This window comes from Dipodomys spectabilis, unplaced genomic scaffold, assembly GCF_019054845.1.
Source record: "Dipodomys spectabilis isolate Male_0828 unplaced genomic scaffold, ASM1905484v1 ptg000017l, whole genome shotgun sequence".
NCBI classification, from domain to species: Eukaryota; Metazoa; Chordata; class Mammalia; order Rodentia; family Heteromyidae; genus Dipodomys; species Dipodomys spectabilis.
The window spans coordinates 10,531,185-10,559,006 of record NW_024870694.1 but is presented as its reverse complement, the minus strand read 5'-3'; the positions used below and the strand labels follow the sequence as shown (position 1 = coordinate 10,559,006).

The window sequence follows — 27,822 nt, the reverse complement described above, 5'->3', positions numbered from 1 at the left end:
GGCAGAGGGTCACATTTACAGCCTGTCCCCACAGGATGAAGTTGATTAAAAGGAGAAAAAGCAACTCCTGTGCTGGAGTGTCAGGACTGGTTTTACAAAAGCCAACGAGCCCAAGGTGTTGCTGAGATACTAGGGAAGACACAAGGGAAACACTTGTGATACATGTACTGAACTCATCGAACTCCATACCTGCAAGACCTGAAGTCAGTCTTCCATTCTGAAGTCTGTACTTCAAATACTCTGGGTAGAATTTGTTAAATCTTAATGTCTTCCATACAGGACACAACTTGCAAATTGCTTGTAAGAAAGAATGAATGGGGGCTGGGAAGGTGGCTCAGTGGAAGCGTGCTTGCCTTGTATGCATGAGGCCCTGGGTTTGATTCCTGAACACCGCATAAGCAGAAAAAGCTGGAAGTGGCGCTGTGGCTCAAGTGATAGAACGCTAGCCTTGAGCTGAAGATCTGAGGGACGACAAAAGAAAGGAAGGAAGGAAGGAAGGAAAGAAACGAAAAGAATGCTCATTGGTCTGACCACTAGTTTGATAGAAGCCAAGTTTTTTCATAGGTCAAGAACAGAAAAATGCAAGGAATTCAACATCATAGTGAAAGCCTTTATGAGATTTTTGCCATGTGTTACATTTCCTGATTGAGATCTCATTTAAGATAACAGTCCCCCAAGGCTGCCACCTTTTTCTCACACCTTAATCAATTCTTCCGAAGTAGGAGTTGTGCTTGCCAGCAAGTGTGCCTCCACACACAGCAGAGCCACACAGTTAGTTACTTCCTTCTCACCCTTCAAAAGGAATGCATCTTATGCTCTGAGGGAAGTCAGTGAAAAGTGCTGCTGGTAAAAGTAAAAAAGGACTGGCTACTCCCAGTCACCCTTTATGCCCCAGGGAACAAATATTCTGAGTTCCACTCTAACAGAAACATCTTGCATTTTTACGTTCTGAGGTTAACGTTTAAACCTGTATTCAGTTCGTGTCTAACTAAGTTTCAAAAGCTGCACCAAATCTACTAGGCTTTTTTTAATACTCTTCACTGCATGCTCTGTCTATGTGCATGCGTTTGGATAATAAATATTAAATATGGGAGGGACACATGGGATCCATACGTTAAAAATGAAACCAAACTGAACATTTAAAAAAGTACATGGTAGCTGGCGAAATGAAAAGGGCAAAAAAATAAATTTGAGGTAATAATAGTGGCCCAATACCACTAGTCTGAAGTATCTGTAAAAATTCAAATAAATGTTTGGAGATTCAAGTAACAAACCATCTGCTCCAACTTGGTCAGACTTGTAGAGTCCCTTCTGAGTCTCAGTCCAGGAGCCGGCACTCACACAGCTCCTTGTAAATCCTCTTCCGTACACGCGGCATGTCTTCTTGAGAGAACTGGAAAGGCTGCTCTAAGGCGAGGCACTTGCAGTACTGCAAAGATCCGCAAACAAGCACTTAAGTTGCACCTGGGGCTGTGCACCAGCCACATGTATTTATCACAGGCAGACCTAACAGTCTGGCTACAAAGTCACGTTTGTAGCAACTTGTAAAAAACACATGGCTTTACATTTACTTCCAAGTTAGAATCAGTTTTCCAGGCCAATGTGTATTAGGGGATCTCCCTTCCCTGCTGATCCAATACTGAGATAAGCAGCAAAGGATGTGTCCTGCATGCAGCTGAGCCTCAAATGGCTGTTAAGTGGGATCTGAATTAGTTTACCCACCCCAGATGTTTATGAGATACAAGAATGAAGAATGTTCCCAGATCTTTGCAAATTCATGGATTATGTGATTTCCTTCATAAATATATGTATTCAAGTTTTTCCATTACCCTTTTTACAGTTGAGGAGGCCTTCAGCATGAGTTTTTTTTTTGTTGCTTGTTTTGTTGCTGATCCTTGAACTATCCTTGAACTAGAACTCTAGGCCTAGGTACTGTCCCTGGGCCTCTTTGTGCTCAAGACTAGTGCTCTACCACCTGAGCCACAGAGCCGGCTTTTTTTGAGTAGTTTACTGGAGACAGGAGTCTCACAGACTTCCCTGCCTGAGCTGGCTTCAAACTGCAATCCTGCAAACTGCAACCTCAGCCTCCTGAATAGCAAGGATTATAGACGTGAGCCACCAGCACCCAGCCATAATGAGTTTTTTACTAAAGCCCTTATAAAAATGTATTTACTTCAAAGACCTCAGGTTGTCTACCAGTTATTTTTCTAAAAAGTCAATTCTTCAAATGCCGATGGTCTGTAAAAGGACCAACTCAAGTCAGTCTCTGGCTTACTACCAATTACTGTTTGTTTTTGGCCTAAGGATAACTTTTAAGTGTAGAAACCACCATATCTCCACTTTCAGGGAGAGAGGGAAAGCTGAGGCCTACATCATGACCACTGCTAACCCTCCTCTCAAAATAGAGCAAATTTAACTCTTAAGTTCTGGGGGAAAAAAACACCAATATTTCTTTACCTGGAGCACAAAGACTCCACAGTCACTGTCATTTTTCTGTTGTGGAATACACTGAGAGGGAAAAGAAAATGGTCATTAAAATGCGTACTTCCTTCACAGAAGAGAAAGATTCTATGTGCAAACAAGCAAGCAACAGAAAAGCTATGTCTTCCCAGTATATACTGCTAGTACATTAAGTACCTAACTACATCTAGTACATTAACTCTATGGAAGAGGTATTTGGCCACAAAAAAAGTGCAAGCAAGTGGCCACCACAACTTCAAGACATTTACCCAAATATGAGAAATAGAGAAATTAGATAAAGGCTATTTTTGAAACACCCACCTGAATAATTGGTTGTACTTTCAATTCAAAGACAACAAAAACAAAAATGGAACTGTGGATCAGAGAACACAGGCCTGGACTCTGAACACTAAGATATAGTAACTCTGTTAGCAACCTTCACTTTGAAAAAAGGCAAGTAAAGGTGGACTGTGTTTCCAAAAGCACTGGCTCCTATGTGACCAAGGGGGAACAGGGAAGGTGCTGGCTAAGGGGAGAACACACATTCCAGGTAGAGAAACTCCGAACATTTTAAATTCTAATTCTGGTTAGAAACAAAACACTGGTGCAGTCCATGGATCAATTACTCTTGTCTTGGTGGGTTTCGGCTCAAGGTCTATGTCAAGACCCTGCCTAGAACACTGGATCAATGATCTATACAGACCTGAGTGCAAACACCTGCATGTATCAATAGTTCCACTGTCTTTTAGGGAAAGTTAAACTCAAGCTTTAGTTCTTTCATCTGTAAAACAAAGATGCTGCTTATTCCTAAATGACTTCCTACTTCACAGACTGTAAGGGTAAAATAAAATTATAGGAAAACTCTTCATGACAGGATTTAGGAGGTATCCCTGGGCACTCTGTCCTGCATATAACTTTAGTGTCAAAGGGCCAAACATGATGGGTCTTCTCATGACCCACATTTCCGTAAGACTAAAATCATTTTAGCATTATTCTGAATCAACATAGAAATAAGAGCCACAAGGAAAGTGCTACCTCTAGCCCCAACCAAAATCTTGTTTCCCAGTAGAGCAACATCATTAGCAACTGTCCCAGAGATGAATGAAATGACTGACATTATCTGTTCTGGCAAACACAGGAAAAAAAGGCAATGAACAGGTTTAATCTAGCTGCCTCCCAACAGCCTCCTCCAGACTTTCCTTGTCACCAGTTTTCACTGCTTCCTATGGACATGTCCGAATGTCATTTGTTTTTTGATGCCAGTAACTGGGGCTTGAACTCAAGGTCCCACATTCTTGCCTGGCTTTTGAGCTCAAGGCTGGTGTCCTACTACACCTCCACTTCCAATGTTTTGCTGGTCAACTGGAGATAAAGAGTCTCACAGACTTTTACCATGATCATCAGATTTCAGCCTCCTGAGTAGCTACCAGCACTTGACTCTGAGTGTCATTGGTATCATACGTACCTTGGTAACAGCAGTCTGCCAACCCTGAAGAAATTCAGGTCTGTTCTTTTCTCTGGCTTCAGTCAGCAAATACTTTCTTATATTCTGGTTAAAAAGAAACCACAACACAGATGCTGTGTTCCATCAGTCTGTGAAAAATGGAACCTGCCCACAGCAGACAGAAGCAAAGGAAAAGACTGTGGCCTCATATAACTGAGTGGACCTGCATTATAAGTTTAGAGCTGAACAATATTTCAGAACTTGCACTCCATACTGTTATGGCAGACTAAGACTTGTCCTATGTGCTCAGAGTATGGATATTGGTATTTGTTTCCAGCAGTAAGTCAACTTGTGGTATTTAGAAGTTACAAAAAGGTCTTTTTTCTATGTCTGTCTAGAGCATGAACTCAAACTCCTAGGCACTGTCTCTTAGCTTTCCTGCTCAAGGGTGGCGCTCTACTTGTTGAGCCACACCTCCATTCCTGGTTCTTTGCTGTTAATTGGAGTTTCACAAACTTTCCTGCTTGTGCTGGCTTTGGACTGCAATTTTTAGATCTGAGCTTCCTGATGAGATAGGATTACAACGAACGGCATGAGCCACTAGTGCCTAGCCAAAAATGAGGTCTCAATCACTACCAGTATTCAAAACAGGAAAAGACAACATGGCAGAAATAAAGCTAAATGAACTACATTCCAGCTCTAGAGAGAATCCTTATTTGTTTTGGTGGTGCTAGAATTTGAATTTAGGGGCTCATACTTACTAGGCAGGAAGTACCATCTGAGCAACTACCCTAGCCCTTTTTGTTTTAATTACTTTGCAAATAGAGTTTCATTAACTTTTTTGCCTGGGCTGACCTAAAACTGCAATCCTTCTAACTCTACTTCCCAGTAGCTGGGATTACAGAAATGGACAACAACACTCAGCTGTAACTAGATCTTGACTATGCAGGACATAAGGGGATCCACTGATTTTTCTGGCTTTTGTATCCCACCTTCTTGTTGAATTATTAGTAGTAGTATTAGCAGAAATCTAATATTGTGAGGTTGATTTTCTTGGGTTATGATTTATTCTACATAAGTTAGCTTGAAGATGCAAAACAATCTCAACTCTAAGACACCAAAGAAAATAGTTCCTCTTTACATTTAAGATGCAGTTTTAGGTCGAGTGGTGGCTCAAGCCTGTAATCCGGAGGATTACAGTTAGAAGCCAGCCAGAGCACAAAGTTTATAAGACCCCAACCTTAAACAAACATGTAAAAGTGATAGCACACATCTTTTATTACAGCTACATGGGAAGGATGAACAGGAAGATCATGGTCCTGGTCTGACCAGGACAAAAAGCAAGATCTTATTGGAAAAGCAAGAAAAAAGGTCTAAGAGGGTGGCTCAAGTAGAGTAGCTGCCTAGCAAACCAGAGGCTCTGCGTTCACAGCACAGTACTATGTCCCACCTCCAAAAAAAGCAAGTCTAAAGAAAAGCTGATAAAAATACCACCAAACCCAGAGAAGGATCCAGATTTAACAGCTTCTCCCTGCCAGGAGAGTCTTCTTGCTATCTTATTCTCTGCCAACAGTCCCGCACTTTCCTGGCAGAAACTGTTCCTTTATGTCACAGTCTTCTGCTGCTATATCTAGAGCTAAGCTATAACTTTGCCAACCATAAGACACATGAGGATTTAGGCACGATGTTAACTTACCTCTACACAAAACTTAAAATGAATGCCTTGGGAATCATAAAATGAAATAATTCGATTTGAGAGTGTCACAGTAATGAGAGACCAGTGAACTTCCAGGTGAATAGGAATCAACAGAAGACTTTTTTTAAACAAATCCACCTGAATAAGAGAAATAAATGCATCCATCATTACAGAACCAACAAGGAATACCAGCTTTCATTTACTGACCTTTAACCTGCTGAAGGCCATAAAACTAGGAAGTGGTAAATGAAAATTTTAACACAGGTCTTTAAAGCCCATGTAGTAACTGTAAACAAAACAATGAATATTTTATTTATTTTTATTTTATTTATTTTTTTGTCAGTTGTGGGGCCTGAACTCTGGGCCTGGGCAACGTCCCGTAGCTCTCCAGTGCTCTACCACTTGAGCCACAGCACCACTTCTGGCTTTTTCTGCTGATGTGGTGCTGAGGATTGAACCTAGTGCCTCATCAAGGCAAGCATTCTACCACTGAGCCACCTTCCCAGCCCAGAAAGTACTGGTTTTTATTTAGCCTACTAAACCTGTCTTTATCAATATCAACTGAATCTTACTTGCTCTCAACTCGTTTGTTTTTGTTTTTATGGTGCTAGAGATCAAGCTCAGGGCATGGCACATACAAAGCAAATGTTTCCCCAGTCATTTTTATTTATGAAAGCAAAATCACACTATTAGAAAACAGCAAAAGCTAAATCTTCCATCTTTGTATCATGGGCTCCAAAGCAAAACTGCTTAGTTCCAATTGTGGCTTTTCCACTTATTGGCAAGATAGTTTCAGCAGTTTTCTCAGCATTCTTTTGTGTGCCCTAATTTCCTCAAATAGAAAATGTAGAAGAGAAAACAAAAGTAGCTGCCCTATGAAGTTGTAGGGAATAGCAAGATAATACATGGAAACATATAAAAAGGTGTTTTTGCACATTGTAAGTAGCCAATAAAAACCATTTATCAGGGACTGGGAATGTGGCTTAGTGCTTGCCAAGCATGCATGAAGCCCTGGGTTTGATTCCTAAGAACCACATAAATAGAAAAGGCTGGAAGTGGCACTGTGGCTCAAGTGGTAGATTGCTAGCCTTGAGCAAAATAAGCTCAGGGACAGCACTGAGGCCCTGAGGTCTAGCTCCAGGACTGGTTTAAAAAAAAAAAAAAAAAAGAAAAACAAAACAAAACAAAAAACAGCCATTTATCACTATTACTCTCATGTGTCTCTCAGAAACCACATGAAATGACACCCTTATAGGAAAGAGATATCCCAGTACCAGAGAGAAAAATGCCAATTACATACCAGATAACAGATGTTTAACAGATATCTACCAACTATCCTTGGAAATGTGATTCAAAGAAATAAACAGACACTACCTTCAAGGGAAAAACATAGCTTTTATGTCCTAATACATATTCTTTACCACCTAGTGACAGTTGCTATTCCACTCAAAATTTCAGTGTTCTAATAAGGCACCTAGAATCAGCTTTTGGATTCAAAGTCCAGAGTGCTAAGCATTACACCATACCAACTAGGTTTTGCTTTCTGAGACATGGTCTCACTGTGTTGTTTGCCCTGGCCTGGAACTCAGGATCCTACAGCCGCTGAGGCTTGGGTCACCACATTTGGCTACAAACAGCACATTTTCAGTTACCTTTATATTCTTAAGATCATTCCTTCAATCGTGCTCTGATATTAGTACATAAAACAACAATTTTTCAAGCAAAGCTCATTCCAGTAGAGGAGAGGGATAGCAAATGTTCTATAAATCAGATATAGAAAGTACTAGGAAGGAAAATGAAGAAAGATGAGAGGAGTAGGACATGGAGGCCATATATAATTACAGGCTGAGGCAGGAGGATTGAGAATTGAGGCCAGCCTAGGCTACATAGCAAGACTTTGTCTAAAAAAAAGAAAGAAAAGAAAATGAGGGAGAGAATCTTACATACATCAGAGGGAAGACCATTCTAAGCAGCGGGCACAGGCAGTGAAATGCACTTAAGACAAAAGCATGCAGCAGGGTGCCTATGTGGCTGCAGCATGGGACTGCTGCTGGGAAGAAGAGGAAACAGAACATTTGGTTTAATCTGGTTACCAACTCATCAGTTCTAGAAGTACACTGTCTATTGCTTTCCCTCAGAAAAGATGAAGACGCCTCTGAGGGTAATTTTGCTATTACTCTGATTCAGTATTTCATTGTGTAACTGAGCAATCTGAGGGTCAGCAAATTTAGTGTCTTACCTGAATTGCACAGAAAGCCAATAACGTTGTAAACATTTAACCCCCAGCCTAGCGCTCTTTTAGTTATACCATACTCTAGTATACTAGATAGCTAAAGAGTTTTACTAGTGTTTTATCTTTCAAGTATACGGGATAGCTAAAGAGTTTTACCAGTGTTTTATCTTTCAATCAGTAAGTATATTTTTTTGGTGGGGGGTGGGGTCAATTGTGGGTCTTGAACTCAAGGCCTGGGCACTGAGCTTTCGTGCTCAAAGCTAGCACTCTACCACTCTGAGTCACAGCTCCATTTCTGGTTTTCAGGTAGTTAATTGGAGATAAGAGTCTCCTGGACTTTTCTGCCCAGGCTGGCTTTGAACTGCAATCCTCAGATCTCAGCCTCCTAAGAAACTAGGATTATAGGTGTGAGCCACCAACTCCCAGCCAACTAGTATGATTTTTGAAAAAGTTAAACTCACATTGGAAAGTCTAATTAGGCTGGGAGCCAGTGGTTCACTCCTGTTATCCTAGCTACTTAGGAGGTTGAGATCTGAAGACTGTAGTTCAAAGCCAGCCTGAGCACGAAAGCCCATGAGATTCTTACCTCCAAATAACCACCAAAAAGCCAGAAGGGGAACAGTAGCCAAGTAGTACAGCAGTAGCCTTGAACGAAAAAGCATAGGGATAGCACCCAGAGCCCTGAGTTCAATCAAGCTCAGACCAGACATGAGCCACCAGCAGCTAGCTGTATAACAAGTTCAGAGAAAAAGAAAGTTTTAAAGTCTAATTAGCATTTTGGCATTTAGGTTCTTAACATGATACCCAAAGTAGCTATGCACTTCAAATTCCAAAGGAAGACTACCTTTTTAGTCCATCTCTTAACTCCATTATATCCTTTGGTCACCAGCTGTCTATGGAAAAAGCTGTTGAAGAAATGAACCTAAAACAGAGCAAACAGGTTATATCAGGCTATGCTGAGATAGAACTTCAAAGGAAAATGAAAATTTAAATATGCCTGAACATAACATAGACAAAAGGGGAAGAGACATTTCTTCTAAAGAAATAATGATCAAAATATAGAAAATACATTACATGCTTTACAGAAGATTCTCTTCAACTGTTCATTAGAATGACCTTATAGCTGTGGTCTAGTCAGAACTGGCACAGGATTGTTAGCAGATTACCTGAATCCAATCAAGTAGAAAGGCAACCTGACAAATCTCTCCAAATCAGGTGATAAAGTTGAAAGAGGCTATGAAAAAATGAGGTAGCGATTACCTAGAACTCAAGTGATATGGACTACAAAACTAATGTACCTGAAGAATTCAGGTTTGGAGACTCATGAATAGTAACTACAGAAAGGTCTGAGCACATTTGTAAGTAGTATCTTCTGAGATGGATGATCTATATTCTGCCTTGTTTTTCCACCGCTAGGAATGGAACTGTACCTCATGCACACTAGGCAAGTGCTCTGAGACCACTGAGCTGCACCCCAGCCCCATACAGTTGTCTTTAAAATATTCATTCTTTGACTCAGTTAATTAAAACTGTACCCTTAGTGCTTATGGCTGTCAAGATGTGGTCACCAAACCAGAAGAAAGAATCAAAGTCATCTGGGAGCTTTCATCAGAAAACTGGCCTCCTCCCAGACCTGCTAAAGCAGAAACTTGAAAAGTAGGGCCCAGCAATCTGTTTGTGTAAATCTTCCAGCACATTTTTTTTTTTTGGGGTCAGTGATGGGCTTGAACTCTGGGCTTGGGACTGTCCCTGAGCTCTTCAGCTCAAGGCCAGTGCTCTACCACTTGAACCACAGTGCCACTTCAGGTTTTCTAGTGGTTTATTGGAGATAAGGGTCTCATGGACTTTCTTGCCCAGGCTGGCTTTGAACCATGATCCTCAGATCTCAGCCTCCTGAGTAGCTAAGATTACAGGCATGAGCCACCGGTGCCCAATTTCCAGCACATTCTTTCAGGAAAAATTCAGCTAAACATAAATAAAAAGAGGATGCAGTACCTGTCTCTAGAGCAGTGACACTGAAAGCAGTTGTACATCAGAATCTTCAAGGTTTGCTAAAGAACTATTGCCTTAGCCAGTGGCTCTCATGCCTGTAATCCTAGCTACACAAGAGGCTGAGATCTGAGGATCACGTTCAAAGCCAGCCCAGGCAGGAAGGTCCATGAGACTCATCTCCAATTAACCACCAAAAAACGGGAAGTGGTGCTGTGGCTCAAGTGGTAGAGTGCTCACCTTGAGCTGAAGGGCTGAGGGACAGTGCCCAGGCCCAGAGTTCAAGCCCCATGACCAATAATAATAATAATAATAATAATAATTACCATGAAGATTCAGTACATTGAAATGTACAGATAATGAAGATAAACTAAACCATAAACTAAAGGTTTAAATTTTGAACTGTGGTGACACATTTCCCTCATGATTACAATTTATAATGCATCACAGATTTGTGGTTGTTTTTGCTTTTTGTGCTGGTATTGGGGCTTGAACTATGAGCCTTGTTCTCTTGCTAGTCTTTTTCTGGCACTCGAGCTGGCACTCTACCATTTGAGCTTTGCTTTTGGTTTCAGGTTTGTGGTTTTAAACAAAAAGTTAAACTTTGTTCCTACACTCATAAACAGCACTGAAATCTGATATTTATGTTTAAATTACCTTATTTATATCAGTTACATACACATACACACACACACAATTTATATAACTTATACCCAGGCTTGAACTCAAACCCTACGCACTCATTTGGCTTGGTTATCCATGACTGACACTGTACCACTTGAACTATGTCACCAGCCCAGATTTGAGATAGACTTTTCTGGGCTAGCTTCTAACCTGATCCTCCAATCTCAGCCACCTGAGTAGCTAAGACTATAGTTATATGCCACAGGCACCTGGCTAAATTATTTTCTTTTTTTTCTTTTGCCAGTCCTGGGCTTGAATTCAGAGCCTGGGCACTGTCCCTGAGCAGCTTGTGCTCAAGGCTAGCACTCTACTACTTGAGCCACAGTGCCACTTCTGGCTTTTTCTGCTTAATGTGGTACTGAGGAATCGAACCCAAGGCTTCATGCATGCTAGGCAAGCACTCTACCACTAAGCCACCTTCCCAGCCCTAAATTATTATATTTTAAAAGTTCCACAAAGTATTGTTCTCCAGGTGTGTGTGTATAGGTGAGTACTGAGGCTTGAAATTGGGGCCTAGGTGCTGTCCTTCAGCTTTTTCACTCAAGGTTGGAGCTCTACCACTTGAGCCACAGCTCCATTTTCCTGCTTTTTGGTTGTTAACCAGAAATAAGAGTCCTAAAGACTTCCATGCACAGGCTGACTTCAAACCCCAATCTTTAGATCTCGGTCTCCTAAGTAGCTAGAATTATAGGTATGAGCCATCAGTGCCCAGCACTTATTTATGTGTGTGGTTTTTTTCTTCTTTCTTTGAAATGGGTCTCGCTATACCCCTGGCCAGTGTCCAGCTTTTGATCCTCTGACTCAGACTCTTCAGTAACTAGCTAGGATCACAGTTGTGAACCACACATCTGTTTCATGCAGTATCTGAATACTCAAAATTAATAAATTCAAAAAGTTTTAACATGTAAATTCACTTAAAGAGACCTAAGTTCTGCTTAAGAGAATTTAATGGGAGTTTGATTACTGTAATTATATAACAAGGACTGCTTTAGCATCCTGACTACTGGGATTACAGATTTGAGTTACCTTGTCTGTCTTAAGCATATGTTTTGTTTTTTTTGTTTTTGTCGGTTGTGGGGCCTGAACTCTGGGCCTGGGTGCTGTCCCTCAGCTCTTCAGCTCAAGGCTAGCAGCCTACCACTTGAGCCACAACGCCACTTCCAGCTTTTTTCTCCTTATGTGGTGCTGAGGAATCGAACCTAGGGCCTCATGCATGCAAGGCAAGCATTCTACCACTGAGCCACCTTCCCAGCCCAAGCATCATATGTTTGATACTTAGAAAATGTAAAGTTGAGTCCTGCTTTACTTTTTTTTGGTGTGTGTGTGCTGGTCCTGGGGCTTGAACTCAGGGCCTGGGTACTGTTCTTGATCTTTTTTGCCATTTGATCCACAGCTCTACTTCTGTTTTTTTGAGAGGGTTTTGTTTTGTTTTTTGATGCTTAGTTGGTGACAAGAGTCTTATGGACTCTCCTGCCTAGGCTGGTTTTGAACCACAATCTTTAGATCTCACCTGCATGAGTAGCTAGGATTACAAGCATGAGCCATTGGTGTCTGGTTCCACTTTACATTTTTAAAGAGAACGTAACGTTGAAGCTTAAGTAATAATGGTATCTCTAACAATAATAAACTACTTAGAAAATAATCCTTGTACCTCTCGAAAAAAAACAAACCCTTTAAGGTAGTAATGAATGTAGCCATTCTGACACAAAAGAGAAACCACTAGTACTGTGACTCTCTTTTTTGTTTGGTTTTTTTTTTTAAACTGTATTTTTTTGGTCTTTTCTTTTTTGGTACTGGGGATCGAACCCAGGACGTTGCACTTGCTAGGCAAGCGCTTTGCCACTGAGCTACATCCCAGCCCAGTACTGTGACTTTCTTAAGCAGAAATAATTTGATAAAAATTATGACCAGGGGGCTGGGAAGTTGGCTCAATGGTAGAGTGCTTGTCTCACATCCATTAGGCCCTGGGTTCGATTCCTCAGCACCACATCAGCAGAAAAAAGCTGGAAGTGGCGCTGTGGCTCAAGTGGTAGAGCGCTAGCCTTGAGCTGAAGAGCTGAGGGACAGCACCTAGGCCCACAGTTCAGACCTCATGACCGGATCCCCCTCCCCCCCCCAAAAAAATTATGACCAGGGGCTGGGAAGGTGGATCAGTGGTAGGGTGCTTGCCTTGTATGCATGAGGCCCTGGGTTCAATTCCTCAGCACCATATAAGCAGAAAAGGCTGGAAGTGGTGCTGTGGCTCATGTGGTAGAGTGCTTGCCTTGAGCTGAAGAGCTGAGGAACAGCACCCAAGCTCAGAGTTCAGGACCCATGACCGACAAAAAAAAAAAAAAAAAATTATGACCAATGCTAATACATAATCAAGACAAAGCCGGGCGCTGGTGGCTCACGCCTGTAATCCTAGCTACTCAGGAGGCTGAGATCTGAGGATCGCGGTTCAAAGCCAGCCCGGGCAGGAGAGACTGTGAGACTCCTATCTCCAATAAACCACCAGAAAACCGGAAGTGGCGCTGTAGCTCAAGTGGTAGAGCGCTCGCCTTGAGCTGAAGAGCTGAGGGACAGCGCCCAGGCCCAGAGTTCAAGCCCCACGACCGACCAAAAAAAAAAAAAAACAAACAAACACATAATCAAGACAAAATCCAGTCTATTTTTAAAATCTAAGGGCTATTAGAGTTTTAAAAAAAAACTTGTTTAGTACAAGGAAGTTTTCACTTACTTTGTCTGGAACTGCATCCATTATTAGCTCACCATACATATTAATGACCTATTAAAAAAATATACAACTAGCTTAGCTTACTGACCTTGTACAATTCACAGCAGCCCAAGAATGAGTAACACATACCAGTGATAGTTATAAATCACTTAGCTCCTGGGGTTAGTAAATGAGTCACTTAAAGACTGTTAGGCTAGTGGCTCATGCCTGTAATCCTAGCTACTCACAGGAGGCTGAGATCAGAGGATCACCGTTCAAAGCCAGCCCAGACAGGAAGGTCTAATTAATCACCAGAAAACCAGAAGTGGTCCAGTGGCTCAAGTGGTAGAGCGCTAGCCTTGAGGTGAAGAGCTGAGGGACAGCGTCCAGGCCCAGAGTTCAAGCCCCACAACCAACAACAACAAAACTCAAGAGGTACTGTGCCTTTGAGGCAAGAGGTACTATGCCTTTGAGGCAAGTGCAAGGCTCTTAGTACAAATCTCAATACCTCCAAAAAGCAAAACAACAACAAATCCTATGTTCTAAAAGGCAAGTATGAAGCCATCCCCGAGGTTCTATTTTGTTGACCAACACCTGTGCAAGTTTTCTTCCCTCAGAACCTATGAGGAACTTGCCTGGTCATTCAGCCAGTTCTGACCATCCAGGGTAGTCAGATCATCCATGTCCAGCATGTGCTTATTGTAGAAGATTCGGAAGTTGCATTTTTGATGTCTGGCACGATAGTTTGTTATTTCTTTATTGATAAATGGTTTTCTGAAACAAAGGTTTTGAAAGAAATTATTTTTTCCCTCCTAAGCGAATAAAAAAGTCATGTATGGTAATAATTTTAGAGTTTAGATTCAGCATAATTGCATACCTATTAGAAAAGTCTTCATTAAAGACATCTTTTAATCTTCCAAGGACGTCTTTTTCACTCAGTGGGACTAAACTCCCATACTTTTTCATAGTCTCATCTAGGAATCCTACATAAAGAAAAAAAGACTCAATAAAAAACATTTCAAAGCCAGGTGCTGGTAGCTCACACCTGTAATCCTAGCTACTCAGGAGGCTGAGATCTGAGGATCGCAGTTCAAAGCCAGCCCGGGCAGGAAAGACCGTGAGACTCCTATCTCCAATAAACCACCAGAAAACCGGAAGTGGCACTGTAGCTCAAGTGGTAGAGTGCTTGCCTTGAGCTGAAGAGCTGAGGGACAGCGCCCAGGCCCAGAGTTCAAGCCCCACGACTGACAAAAAAAAAAAAAACATTTCAAGCTGGGCACTGGTGGCTCATGCCTATAATCCTAGCTACTCAGGAGGCTGAGATCTGAGGATTGCGGTTCAAAGCCAGCCCAGGCAGGAAAATCCATGAAACTCTCATCTCCAATAAATCACCAGAAAACTGGAAGTGGCGCTGTGGCTCAAGTGGTAGAGCGCTCGCCTTGAGCTGAAGAGCTGAGGGACAGCGCTCAGGCCCAGAGTTCAAGCCCCACAACTGACAAAAATTAAAAAAAAAAAAAATTGCTTCTCAGGAGGCTGAGATCTGAGAATCGCAGTTCAAAGCCAGCCTGGGCAGGAAAGTCTGTGAGACACTTATCTCCAATAAACCGCTAGAAAACCAGAGGTGACACTGTGGCTCAAGCGGTAGAGCACTCACCTTGAAGTGCAAGGAGAGCACCCAAGCCCAGAGTTCAAGCCCCACGACCGACTCCCCCCCCCAAAAAAAAATCAGCAAAATTATTCTCAAACTTTTTTTTTTTTTGGGGGGGGGGGGTCCAGTCGTGGGGCCTGAACTCTGGGCCTGGGCGCTGTCCCTCAGCTCTTCAGCTCAAGGCTAGCGCTCTACCACTTGAGCCACAGTGCCACTTCCAGCTTTTTTCTTTTTGCCTATGTGGTACATAAGGAATCGAACCCAGGGCCTCAGGCATCCAAGGCAAGCGCTCTACCACTGAGCCACCTTCCCAGCCCAGCAAAATTATTCTCAATACTTAACCAATATAAAACAATACATACTTATCCCTATTATAATACTTTTATTTTGTTTTGTTATTTTTTGGGGCCAGTGTTGGGGCTGGAACCAGGGCTGGGCACTGTCCTTGAGCTTCTTTTCTCCAGGCTAGCAGGTCGGCCGGGGGGCTTGAACTCTGGACTTGGGTGCTGTCCTTGCACTTCAGTTCAAGGCGAGTGCTCTACCGCTTGAGCCACAGGGTCACCTCTGGTTTTCTAGAGGTTTATTGGAGATAAGTGTCTCACAGACTTTCCTGCCCAGGCTGGCTTTGAACTGTGATTCTCAGATCTCAGCCTCCTGAGAAGCAATTCTTTTTTTTAAATTTTTGTCAGCATCACTTCAGGCTTTTTTCTGCTTATGTGGTACTGAGGAATCAAATTCAGGGCTTCATACATGCTAGGTAAACATTCTACACTAGGCCACATTCCCAGCCTATCTTCAGCTTTTTGTTTTGTTTTGTTTTTACCAAAGCTAGCACTCTACCACTTAAGCCCACAGCTCCACTTCCAGCTTTATGGTGAATAAGTGGAGATAAGATTTTCATAGACCGGCTGGGAAGATGGCTCAGTGGTAGAGTGCTTGCCTTGCATGCATGAGGCCCTGGGTTCGATTCCTCAGCACCACATAAGCAAAAAGAAAAAAGCCGGAAGTGGCGCTGTGGCTCAAGTGGTAGAACACTAGCCTTGAGCTGAAGAGCTGAGGGACAGCGCCCAGGCCCAGAGTTCAGACCCCACGACCTGACCCAAAAAAAAAAAAAGATTTTCATAGACTTGCCTCCTTGCTGGCTTCAAAGCATGATCCTTACATCAAAGGATTACAGGCATGAACCACTGGTGTCTGGCTACTCCAAAGGTTTTATAGCTGTCTTGTACAGTAGTTTTTGCAGTAACTTGTGACTATCTTTACAAAATATTTAACTTAAGTTTTTAAATGAGTAACTTTCTGTTTACACTCATACTTCTTCAGTTTGTACAAGTGAGTAAAATTAAGAAACTGCACTAACTTTACTAAGTATAAGTTACTGGGCTGGGAAGGTGGCTCAGTGGTAGAGTGCTTGCCTTGCATGCCTGAGGACCTGGGTTCGATTCTTCAGCACCACATAAGCAAAAAGAAAAAAGCTGGAAGTGGTGCTGTGGCTCAAGTGGCAGAGAACTAGCCTTGAGCTGAAGAGCTGAGGGACAGTTCCCAGGCCCAGAGTTCAGGCCCCACGACTGGACCCAAAAAAAAAAAAAGTTACTAAACATATGAATCAACTGAAATGAGTATAATGGTTAAAGACCAGCCAGTATTCAGCATACTATGGAACTCAACTTTGGCTGACATTATAGAAGTCAGTTAAGGGAGCATTTATACTTATTGCTAGTTTTTTTGGGGGGTGGGGATGGGGGAGGAAGCTTCTGAAGATTGAACATGGCCTTGCTCGTGGCAGGTAAATAATCTACTGTTTGAACCACACTCTTAGCCCTTTTCTATTTCGTTTCTTTCTTTCTTTTTTTTTTGTTGGTCGTGGGGCCTGAACTCTGGGCCTGGGCACTGTCCCTCAGCTCTTCAGCTCGAGGCTAGTGCTCTACCACTTGAGCCACAGCACCACTTCTGGTTTTTTCTGCTTATATGGTTCTGAGGAATCAAGCCCAGGGCCTCATGCGTGCAAGGCAAGCACTCTACCACTGAGCCACCTTCCCAGCCCTTTTATTTAGTTTCTGAATCAGGATCTTTCTGCTACTTTTGTCTGGGCTAGCCTCAAACACAATCCTCTTAACTCTACTTCCCAAGGTGATATACAGAGAGGTTACAGTTACATAAATCAGATATTGAGTGCATTTCATTTTGAACAGTGTCATCCCCTCCCTCATTTTCTTCCAGTTTTTTCCCTGGCTGCCCCCTGCCCACCCCCTTAATCTTGATTACTTAGGTTTAGTTCTGCTTTGTCTCATTTTGCAGTGCTGGATAATGAGACCCGGGCCTTCTATGAAAAGACAATTTGTTTAATAAAAAAAAAAAGACATTCTTCTTACTATGGTTTTCTAGATAGTCACAAATTGTAAGCTTATTTCTACTTGGGTAACTTGCAGAGGGTATAGCGCTGTCATGGACAATAGCTGTTGGGTTGCCCTGAACTACTGCTTCTTCTTTTTGATAGTACAAGGGTGTTTTTTGTTGTTGTTGTTTTGGTTTTTTCCAGTTGTGTAGCTTGAACTCTGGGCCTGGTGCTGTCCTTGAGCTCCTCAGCTTAAGGTGAGTGCTCTATCACTGAGTACCTCCTGAGTAGCTAGGACAACAGGAGTGAGCCACTGGCAACTGATGAGAAACTTATACTCACTTGTTGGAAAGTGTTAAGAATTGTTTTAACAGCCAAGAAGTAACTCTCCTAATTCACCAGAAAAAGCCATTTGTAACAATTTAGTATCTGTCCAGATAGGTCCTATACAAATACACATATGTGCATATTCTTTCCTACCTAAACACTACTGTAATCATTTATTTTAGTGCTGGTTCTGAGCCTTGAACTCAGAGCCTGAGTTCTGTCCTTGAGCTCTCTTGTTCAAGGCTAGCACTCTACCACTTGAGCTCCATTTTAGGCTGTTTTGGTGCTTAGATGGAGATCAGAGTCTCATGGACTTCCTGCCCAGACTGGCTTTGAACAGCAATCCTCAGATCTCAGCCTCCTGAGTAGCTAGGTATGAGCCACTGGTAACCAACTTTTATTCACTAATCTTTATAAAATTGTATCAAACCATTTCTGCAACTTGCTGTTTTGATTTTATATATATCAACTTCTTTCAGTATCAAGATACAAATCAAAGCTTTGAGTACCTCTATGCAAACACATTTTTACTGTTTCATCTCTAAGATAAATTTGAAGCCAGGGAATATATTAAAGATTAAAACTATTATTTTATCTTCCAAAATCATTATACCAATTTACTTCCTGGTATACATTTTTTTCCAGTAAAAATTGGAAGTCATTTAGTTAAACATACATTTTTACTGTGTAAGGACTAAAAACTTCTGTCAAAAGTCAGTGTTGGGGGATACTGAAAAACTTTTACAAGGCTGGGAATGTGGCTTAGTGGTAGAGTACTTGCCTAGCATGCATGAAGCCCTGGGCTCGATTCTGCAGTACCGCGTAAGCACCCAAAAAGATGTCAATATTTAACAAAGAACTATTGTATGAACTATGATGGGATCTGTTAGCGAGTTTAAGAAGACTGAACTAGCTGGGCGCTGGTGGCTCACGCCTGTAATCCTAGCTACTCAGGAGGCTGAGATCTGAGGATCGCGGTTCAAAGCCAGCCCGGGCAGGAGAGACCATGAGACTCCTATCTCCAATAAACCACCAGAAAACCGGAAGTGGCGCTGTAGCTCAAGTGGTAGAGCACTCGCCTTGAGCTGAAGAGCTGAGGGACAGCACCCAGGCCCAGAGTTTAAGCCCCACAACCGACAAAAAAAAAAAAAAAGAAGAAGACTGAACTAGTTTTTTTGGTTTGTTTACTAGGTTAAATTACTAGTAATTTAACCATTCTTTTTAAGTTTGATTATTAAGTAATTTTAACCATTCTTTAAAAATTTTAAGAATTTAAAAATTCTTAACAAAAAAAGAATTTAACTTACAAACACAATAAAAGTAAAAATAAAAGTTACTGCAACATAAGTTCATAGAAGAAACAACTGGAATAAAAATCCAAGTGTCCATCAATCAAAAATAATTTATGAAGCATCTACATAATATAGCAATATAAAAGAAATTTAGAATATCTAACCACAGCTGGGTGCTAGTGGTTCATGCCTATGCCAGCTACTTAGGAGGCTAAGATCTGAAGATTGAGGTTCAAAGCCAGCCTAGATAGCAAAGTCCATAAGACTGTAACTAACAAAAAAGCTGGAAGTAGAGCTGTGGCTCACATACTAGAGTGCTAGCCTTGAGCAAAAAAGCTCAAGGACAGTGACCAAGCCCTGAGAATAAGCACCAGGACTGGCACCAAAAAATAAAATAAAATCTAACCACTTAAAGGGAATGCCATGTGTGGGAGGGGAAAAAATAGAACTCTTCTAGAAAGAATAATGGACAGCAAATGTGGGCAGAGGTTGTAGAACAAAGATTACATACCAGAAAGGCAGCTTGAGAGCTGCTCATCATCCACTGCAGAAGTTTTCTGACTGTGCTTCCCACTTCCCATTTGGTTTTCGAGTTTGAGTTCATTGCATACCAGGGGAGCTTCCAGTGGACTTTTACAGTAAGGGTGGTCCAGCAACTTAGAACTAAGAATGTTCTGCTTGAGAGGTCCATCCTCCTCCATCTGGTAAGAGTTCTCATTTTGAACAGTCTCTTCAGACACAGGCCTATCTACAGTGCTCACAGATTTCTCTGCTTCAGACACTGACAGCTTTAGGCTGTCATTAGTAACAGTGTTTGTTCGACTTTCCTGACCCAGAGTCACAATTTCTCTTTCAGTTTCTGAGGTGAACATGTTACCAGAATGATGTTCTGCTAAGGGGATGTCATGGATCGCCTCTGTACATTCCCACTTAGGAGCACAGGGTGACTGGTCCCAGGTATATGTAGCACTGCCATTCTGTTGGTCAGGGAATGCTCCATCCAAACTAAGGTCCTTGTCCAAGAAAGAGCTTCCTTTAGTGTGGCCATCAGGCATGAGTGAGTTCTTTCCCTTTACCCCAACACTGCCATCCATATTTGGAAAGTATGGTTGGTGCTGACAAGAAGATTCTTTAGGTTCTGGGGAAGAAAATGGGCTGCAATTGCCACTCTCAGTGTTGTCCTTAAGGTTCTCTTGATGATCCCCAGTGACTTTCTGTACCCAGCTTCGCTGGGCTTTTCTTAACTTGCAAACTTTGCCTTTTGTTCTGAAGTGTTGCAATCTGAGAATCCTATACCGAAATCTAATCATGGATAGTTTCTCATACATCATAAGAGAAGATACTTTTATTTTTCGATGTTGGTTAAGTTGTAGCTTCTTTGGAATCAGGGATTCCCCATTCCCGAGATGCTCCAGCCCTTGGTAACAGCCATAATAAAAGCGTTTTCTCTTATGATTGCTCAAGGTGACCACAACCTTGCTGTTCTTACCTGGTCTTTGGCTTTCCCCATTGAACTTCATGGGAAAGTCAGAAGCTTGTGACTCTGTCCTGGGTTTGTGACCATTGGCCTGACCTGAAACAGTATTTGCTGATAAATCAGCAACTGCTTTCAAGAGACTTTTCTCTCCACAGTATTCATGGTCTGAGTTCTTTGTTATTGACAGCAACTTATTTGCTTGAAGTTTTGGAAGACTCCTTGAGGAAGAAATGAAATGCTTACTGTTCTTTCTTTTCACTTTAGAGGTCAAAGTACTGACATTTTGAATAGGCACTCTGGACTTGGTCTTAACACAAAGAGGTTCACCCTGGATCCACGTTTTCTGGATGTTAAGGGCCTCCTTGCTACACTGGAAATGTCTCAATTGTCTATTCCAAGTAGCTGGTCTTCCCAACTTAGCTTTCAGAATGCACAAATGTTGGTGAAAATAGAATTTCTTAAAGCCTCCAAATCCTGCACTCCATTTCTCAGAAAAGGTTAAGTGGATTCCTTTCCTCCATGGAACTTTCTTGTGTTTTTTCATTTTTCTGATGCATAGTGAGAACTTGCAGCTACAAAGGAAATGTAAAGAAAAGTTAAAATGTAAAAATATCATCAGGAAGACACTCGAAACAATTAAGACAGAAAACTAAAAAGAGTATATGCAGTTCAATTTAGGCTGTCAGAGATGATAAAAACATGCCTAATGGTTTCCACTGCAAGGAAAACTGGAGATAAAGGAAGGCATGAACAATCAAACAAGACTTTATTTTTAAGACTTAGAAAAGGCAGGGAAGGTAGCTTAGTGGTAGAGTGCTTGTCTAGCATGCATGAAGCTCTGGGTTCTATTACTCAGCACCACATAAGCAGAAAAAGCCAGAAGTGGCACTGTGGCTCAATGGTAGCACGCTAGCCTTGAGCTGAAGAGCTGAGGGACAGCAACTAGGCCAAGTTCAGGCCCCAGGACCAACAAAAATAAATAAATAAATAAAGTAAAATAAAATTTTTTTAAAAGACTTGGAAAAAATTGTATCAAGTGAAATAAGCCAGACCCAAAGAAACACAAATAGGTTGCATGGTTTCCCTCATTTATTGTAACTAGAAAGTGCCTGTAAATCTACAAGTAAACACACTGGATGTTTAAAAAAAATACACTTGGACATGATAAATTATACAGGACTCTAGATATTCACACAGTAAAACCAAAGGAGGATATTCTTAGGAGAGGGTCACAAAGACTCAATAGCTATGGGCATATGATCAAATGAAATGATGTGTATTGAAATGAAGCCCAAAAATGGAAACAAGCAGTTTTATGTTATTTTGCTTCTTTTTGTTGTTTTCTCCTTTGTTACTGTTTTTTATTTCTATACCTTTCGTCTTTTATGTAAGTTTATCTGTCTTAGGGAAGGTAAAAGAGAGCACAGAAATGGTGGGACAGAGGGTAAACAAATGCAGCAGTAATAATCACTAGACACTATATTAAAAAAATGACTGTACATGGGGCTGGGAAGGTGGCTCAGTGGTAGAGCGCTTGCCTTGCAAAATGTATGAAGTCCTGGGTTCGATTCCTTAGCACCACATAAGCAGAAAAAAAAAGCCGGAAGTGGTGCTGTGGCTCAAGTGGTAGAGCGCTAGCCTTGAGCTGAAGAGCTGAGGGACAGCACCCAGGCCCAGAGTTTAGGCCCCACGACCGGACCCCCCCCCCCCCAAAAAAATGATTGTACAACTTGTAAGGGATTGGGGGGGGGGGGTCAGGAAGAAAAAACTGGGAGAAAACAAGGGAAGATGTAACACGGTTCAAAAAGAAATGCACTTATTACCTGACTTATATAACTGTAACCTCTCTATCACCTTTACAATGTTTTTTAAAAAAACTACTAAAAAAAAGACCTTATTTATTATCTACCTTAGGCAGAAATAAGTTTCAAGTATAGTTTCCTGCTGGACACCAGTGGCTCACTAATCCTAGCTAGTAGGAGGCTGAGATCTGAGCATCACAGTTCAAAGCCAGCCTAGGCAGGAAAAGTCCATGAGACTCTCAGCTCCAATTAACCATTCAAAAACTGGAAGTGGTGCTGTGGCTCAAAGTGTAGAAGGCTAGCTTTGAATAAAAGAACTCAGGGATAGCTCCCAGGCCCTGAGTTCAAACTCCAGACTAACACACACACACACACACACACACACACACACACACACACACACACACACACACACACACACACACACACACACACACACACACACACACACACACACACACACACACACTGAAGGAAGGGGGGATGGGGGTAAGGGGGAGAGAGAAAGAGAGAGAGAGGGGAGGGGGGAGGATGGGAGGGAGAGAGAAAGAAAAAGAAAGAAAAAGAAAGAAAGAAAGGGAGAGAGAAAGGGAGAGAGAAAGGAAAGGAGGGAGGGAGGGAGGGAGGAAGGGTAATGAATCTTTGTATAGAGCTCTGGCAGATCTCAAACACCTATATTCCTGCCTCAGCCTCCTAGTTGCTGGGAAATCCAACAGTTCATAACTACTTATTCCATACACCATACTCAAACATTTAGAAATATGTGGAAAATTTCTGGTTGTTATAGTTAATTCAGGCTTGTATGTATTTACAGCGCCAGAGTTTAGGGATGCTAAATAACATGTAATGGACAGGATAATGATGAACTATCTCACCTAAAAAGACATTACCATTCAGGAAGCTTGATTCTAGCCTCTAACAGTAAGTAGCACTGTCTGGAAGGATGGTGGATGTGATAAGTGTGGATGCATACAAAAGTAGGGAGCAGGATGGGAATGTGGCTTAGTGCCTAGCATGCATGAAGCCCTGGGTGCAATTCCTCACAACCACATAAACAGGAAAAGCCAAAAGTGTTGCTGTGGCTCAAGTGGTAGAGTGCTAGCCATAAGCAAAAGAAGCTCAAGGACAGTGCCCAGGACCTGAGTTCAAGCTCCAGGACTGACAAAAAAGAAAAAGAAAGAAAGAAAGAAAGTAAGGAGCAGAGGTGAAAGGGAACTACATCTTCAAGTTCCAGTCAATAAAGCTTAAAGTTAAACGACCAAAAGAAATATTATTGCTGGGAACTGGTGGCTCATGCCTGTAATCCTAGCTATTCAGGAGGCTAAGATCTGAGGATCACAGTTCAAAGCCAACCCAGGCAGAAAAGTCCCCATGAGACTCTTATCTCCAATTAACCACTCAAAAACCAGAAGTGGTGCTGTGGCTTAAAGCCGTAGAGCCCTAGCCTTGAGAAAAAAGAGCTCAAGGACAGTACCTAGGCCCTGAGTTCAAGCCCTATGACCAAAAAAAGAAGCACAAAAAACAAAAAAAAGGAACATTATTGGTGGACATAGTGGCTCATGCTTACAATCATAGCATTCAGAAGGCCAAGGCCAGCCTGAGCTACATAATAAAACTTTGTCTCAAAAACAGTGAAAAAAAGTAACATAAAAAGATAACTTATTATGGTCAAAGCAGAACAATAGAACCTGTTGAAATTGTTTTAGGAAGAGAGAGATTGTATACTTGTGTGAAATGTCATAACGCATTCACCCTTGTGTACTAATATGAAACAACAACAAAATCAAGTTAGTGTCTCATCCCTCTAATTCTTAGCTACTTAGCTACGTCAGGCTGGAAGTGTGTAGCTCAAGTGGTAGATTGCCAGCTAAACAAGCAAGTTGATTAAATGCCAGATCCTTCGCGCAAACCCTAGTGGAAGGAAATATCAGAATTTTCCCATAGTCTTTTTGTTGTTGTTGTTGGTCACAGGACTTGAACTCTGGGCCTAGGTGTTATCCCTCAGCTCTTCAGCTCAAGGCAAGCGTTCTACCACTGGAGCCACAGCGCCCACTTTGGTTTTCTGAGTGGTTTATTGAAGATAAGAGTCTCACGGAGTTTCCTGTCCAGACTGGCTTTGAACCTCAATCCTCAGATCTTAGCCTCCTGAGTAGCTAGGATTACAGGTGTGAGCTACTGATGCATAGGTTTCCCATAGTTTTTGAAGCTTCACATACAAGCCTAACAAATACTTAGTTTGTGATACAATCTTCATGTAATGTGGACAATCAACTAATCTAAGTAACAATTAGTAAGAAACTTTAATGTAATAATCTACTGTCATTAAAACCGGTTAGGAAAAAAACTGTTAGGGAGTTTTAGCTACTAGGAAACAACAAAAACTCAATTACAAAGATATTACCCTTGGCTTTTGGATGTATGGCTCAGTTGGCACTAGCCAATGAGTGAAAGATCAGGTACCAAGTTCAAGTCCCATTCTAAGACCTAAAAAAAAAAGATACTACTATTTCTGGGCTCAGGGCACTTTAAAATATGAATACTACTACTAATTCAACTAGGTTGTTTGTTAAGAAAAGGAAGTTAAAATAATAATGTGGTAATTAGATAATTTGCTAAACCTGTTTATAAACTAAAATGTGGAACCTTATTTATATTTCAAAGCAACAGTGTCACTGGAGAAGTCGCATCCACTCCCACAGAGAGGCAATGAAGTCTGAATTTAAGGCCTCACAATTGCTAGGCAGGCGTTCTGCCTTTTTGGGGGGAGGGAAGGGTGTTTCAAAATAGAACCAGGGCTTCACACATTACCCCAGCCATTAAGAAACTTTAAAAATAAATACAAACTGGGCACCTGTGGCTCATGCTGTAATCCTAGCTACTCAGGAGGCTGAGATCTGAGAACAGTATGAAGCTAGCCCAAGCAGGAAAGTCCATGAAACTCTATCTCCAACTGACCACCAGAAAACCAGAAGTGAGGCTGTGGCTCAAAATGGTACAGCACTAGCCTTGAGTAAAAAGCTGAGAGACTGCACAGGCCCTGAGTTCAAGCTGACAAAATAAATGAACTGTCAAAAACAAATGAACAAACACACACACAAATAACCAGGTCTCACTTTAGACCAAGCATCTAAGTTGTTTTCTTTTTTCTTTTGATGTTGTTTTTGTTGAGTTCTTTTGCTAATGCTCAACCACTTTAAGATATGGAGCCACTTCTGTTGTTTTTTTTGCAACAGGGTCTTGCTAGGTTGTTTGGGATGGCCTCAAGCAATCCCCATACCATAGCCTGTGATTACTGATATGTGCTATGTCTCCTAGCTGCTTTAATTCTCCAACTAATGCTCAAGTAGGTTCTGGAAATAATGCACTCTCAAGTTTCCTTATGACTTTAAATTTCAGATTCACAATTCCATGTCAACACAGTGAAGAATGCACTTAAGGACATCCCCAAAGAGGCAAGGAAATTGTCTTTAATCTGTGGGCAAGAGCAGCTACTACCCCTGAGACATTGTATCTCCCTCTCTCCTCCCCTAAAGCTTCTCTAATTGACCTATTATTACACTGTAGGGAAGTTAATCTCTAACTGACCTATTACACTGTAGAGCGGTTAATATTCTAATGTAAAGGCAACTCTCTGGTTAACATAGAATTGTTAACATCCAATACCTCAAAAGAAAATTTGTTTTTGTACATTTTCAATGAGAAAGGTCCACAGAAGTATGTGTAGTGGATTCCTTCTATAGTGGACCAAGGTATAAATGAAGTCTCTCTTAGCTCTTCTCCCAAGAACAGACTACTGGGCAAACACCATCTTCAGAAAAGAACAAAACTGATTTAAGTGATCATACATCAGTAATGTTTATCAATAGGCATGAGAGTGATTGGAATGGATTGCTTCCAAATGCTAACTATCCAAAGCACAGACAAAGCAGTTCAATCTGACCACACAAGATCCTAGCATCTCTTCTAGCATCCTTCTCAATATCAAGCTTAGTTATTTTGGGCCAAAGGCAAAAAACATAATTAGGAATTCACCTTTAAGTGCCCTGGATATTCTTAAACAGAGTTTAAGTAGACTTTCAAACACTTAATTCTCCCAATTAACTAACATAGGTATTAAAAAAAACTCCCACTGTACAGTGAATTTAAACCACATCAAGTATAGTGGCTCTCGCCTGTAACCCTGATTACTCAGGAAGCAAGAAAAAGGGGGGATTACAGACTAACCTCTGCAGAAAGTTCACGAGATTCCATTGCAACCAATGGAATAGCTGGTTGTGCTAGGACACAGTTATCATCCCTGCTATTCCAGAATTTGTAAAGTAGCCAAAGCAAAGAGGACTAGGGAGGGGGGAGGTGTGTGAGAATCAAGCTATAGAGCGTCTGCCTGGTTCGAAAGCCCCAAATAGCCCCCCACAAAAAAAGAAATAAGAAAACCTACTACCAAATAGCCGGAGAAGATTTCAACTTTCCTCAGTCCAAAACGCCAACATCGTCTTCCCGTCCCTTCATACCCTAACAGAACGGAACGGAGGCGGATACTAGTAACACCGCACAGAAAAGTAGCTTTTCCACCATCTGAATGTCCAAATTGTACCAGCCGCTTTCTCTAGAAAAGCGTTCCACGACCGTGGGGGGGGTGGGGGGAACCAAAACGGAAAGGACACAGAGATGATTGAACAAATCAAAGCCCTTGACTTGCGAGCCGGCAGTTCTGGGGCCTCTACCTAACGGCACTACTACCAAAGCTTCCCGGCTTCAGGAACAACGGTCTGGGGCGCCAGTTTTCGCAGACAAACAACAAGGGAGGGCAGCGGCTCCTCTAGACAAGCCTCTTCCCGGTCCCTAGAAAACACCCGGTGCAGGAGAAGCTGCTGCCTCGGGCTCGAGGCCTCCAGGCCTGGACGCTGAGCTGGCGCCCAGTGGCGCGAGGAATTGGCCAGTCCTGCGATCCGTCCGTCAGTCATTCGGCCGGTGCTCCCGCTTACCTACATCCCTCCTTCCCTGCACCTGGCCGATCGCCTCAGCCACGCCGCGGCAGGCTAGACTGCGGCCTCGCCTTCGCCAACACCCGGGGAAGCTTCGCCAGCAAGGAGGTGTCCGTCCGGCCTGTCCGCGACCGCCACGGGTACCGAGCTTCCTCCCGAGCCTCTGCGCGAAGCCGGCGCCCACTTACTACGTCACCGCCTCCAGAGAGCCCTTCCGCCTGCAGCCCCGCCCGCCCCCTGTGGAGAGCGGGGATGGGGGCGGGCCACAGGCCCACGCCGTCTTCCGCTTCCCGGGCCCGTCGCCACGCGTGGTGCTGTCCCAGACTTCGAGTGGGACCTGGACGAAACGTGAGGGGGAATTACGGAAGCCCTGAAAAGTGTTGAGATTTCTTTTCGGCCTCTTCCCAAATTATCACTCCACAGCTCGTAAGCCACCGTCTTCTTTATCTTTGGCCAACAGCAAACGTTCCTGCACTTTGGGGCCCAAGCGGGCCAGTCTGCCCACCTTGATCTTCTCCAGTAGTGTGGTGGTGACTTGCCTCTTCATCTGTACCCGGCCCGGCGCCGTCCTGCTCTGCCCAACTGTGAACTTCCCGAGGAGGGAAGAGCTCCAAACAATGGCCTACTAGTTCTTACTCTGTGCAGTAAATTCGCTATTCTGTTTCCAACCGGGTGGGAAGTATGACTTAGGCTTTTCATTTTGAAACAAAACTTAACTCAAAACCCGTGTGTGTGTGTGTGTGTGTGAAGACCTT

General features: G+C 42.4%; 1 protein-coding gene across 2 annotated transcripts; it reads right to left on the bottom strand.

Moving 5' to 3' along the window:
* Positions 1 to 452: 452 nt before the first annotated feature.
* On the bottom strand, positions 453 to 27,235 carry Senp5 (SUMO specific peptidase 5). 2 transcript variants are annotated; one of them, XM_042668692.1, is made up of 10 exons: positions 27,068 to 27,235; positions 19,315 to 20,852; positions 14,079 to 14,184; positions 13,837 to 13,975; positions 13,226 to 13,273; positions 8,678 to 8,755; positions 5,601 to 5,738; positions 3,926 to 4,009; positions 2,458 to 2,508; positions 453 to 1,429 (listed from the first exon to the last, which is right to left on the bottom strand). In XM_042668692.1, exons 2-10 carry the CDS (start codon positions 20,822 to 20,824, stop codon positions 1,319 to 1,321), a joined length of 2,265 nt encoding a protein of 754 aa, XP_042524626.1. In that variant the 5' UTR covers positions 20,825 to 20,852; positions 27,068 to 27,235; the 3' UTR covers positions 453 to 1,318. The 2 variants fall into 2 exon arrangements, with proteins under 2 accessions (XP_042524626.1, XP_042524630.1); XM_042668696.1 differs by lacking the exon at positions 2,458 to 2,508.
* Positions 27,236 to 27,822: the final 587 nt, after the last annotated feature.

Coding starts and splice junctions, on each gene's coding strand:
- Senp5 (XM_042668692.1), bottom strand. CDS start 20,824: ATGAAAAAACACAAGAAAGTTCCATGGAGGAAAGGAATCCACTTAACC. Junction 2,509..3,925: donor GGCAGACTGCTGTTACCAAG/GTACGTATGATA, acceptor TTTCCCTCTCAG/TGTATTCCACAACAGAAAAA. Junction 1,430..2,457: donor GTGGAGTCTTTGTGCTCCAG/GTAAAGAAATAT, acceptor GGATCTTTGCAG/TACTGCAAGTGCCTCGCCTT.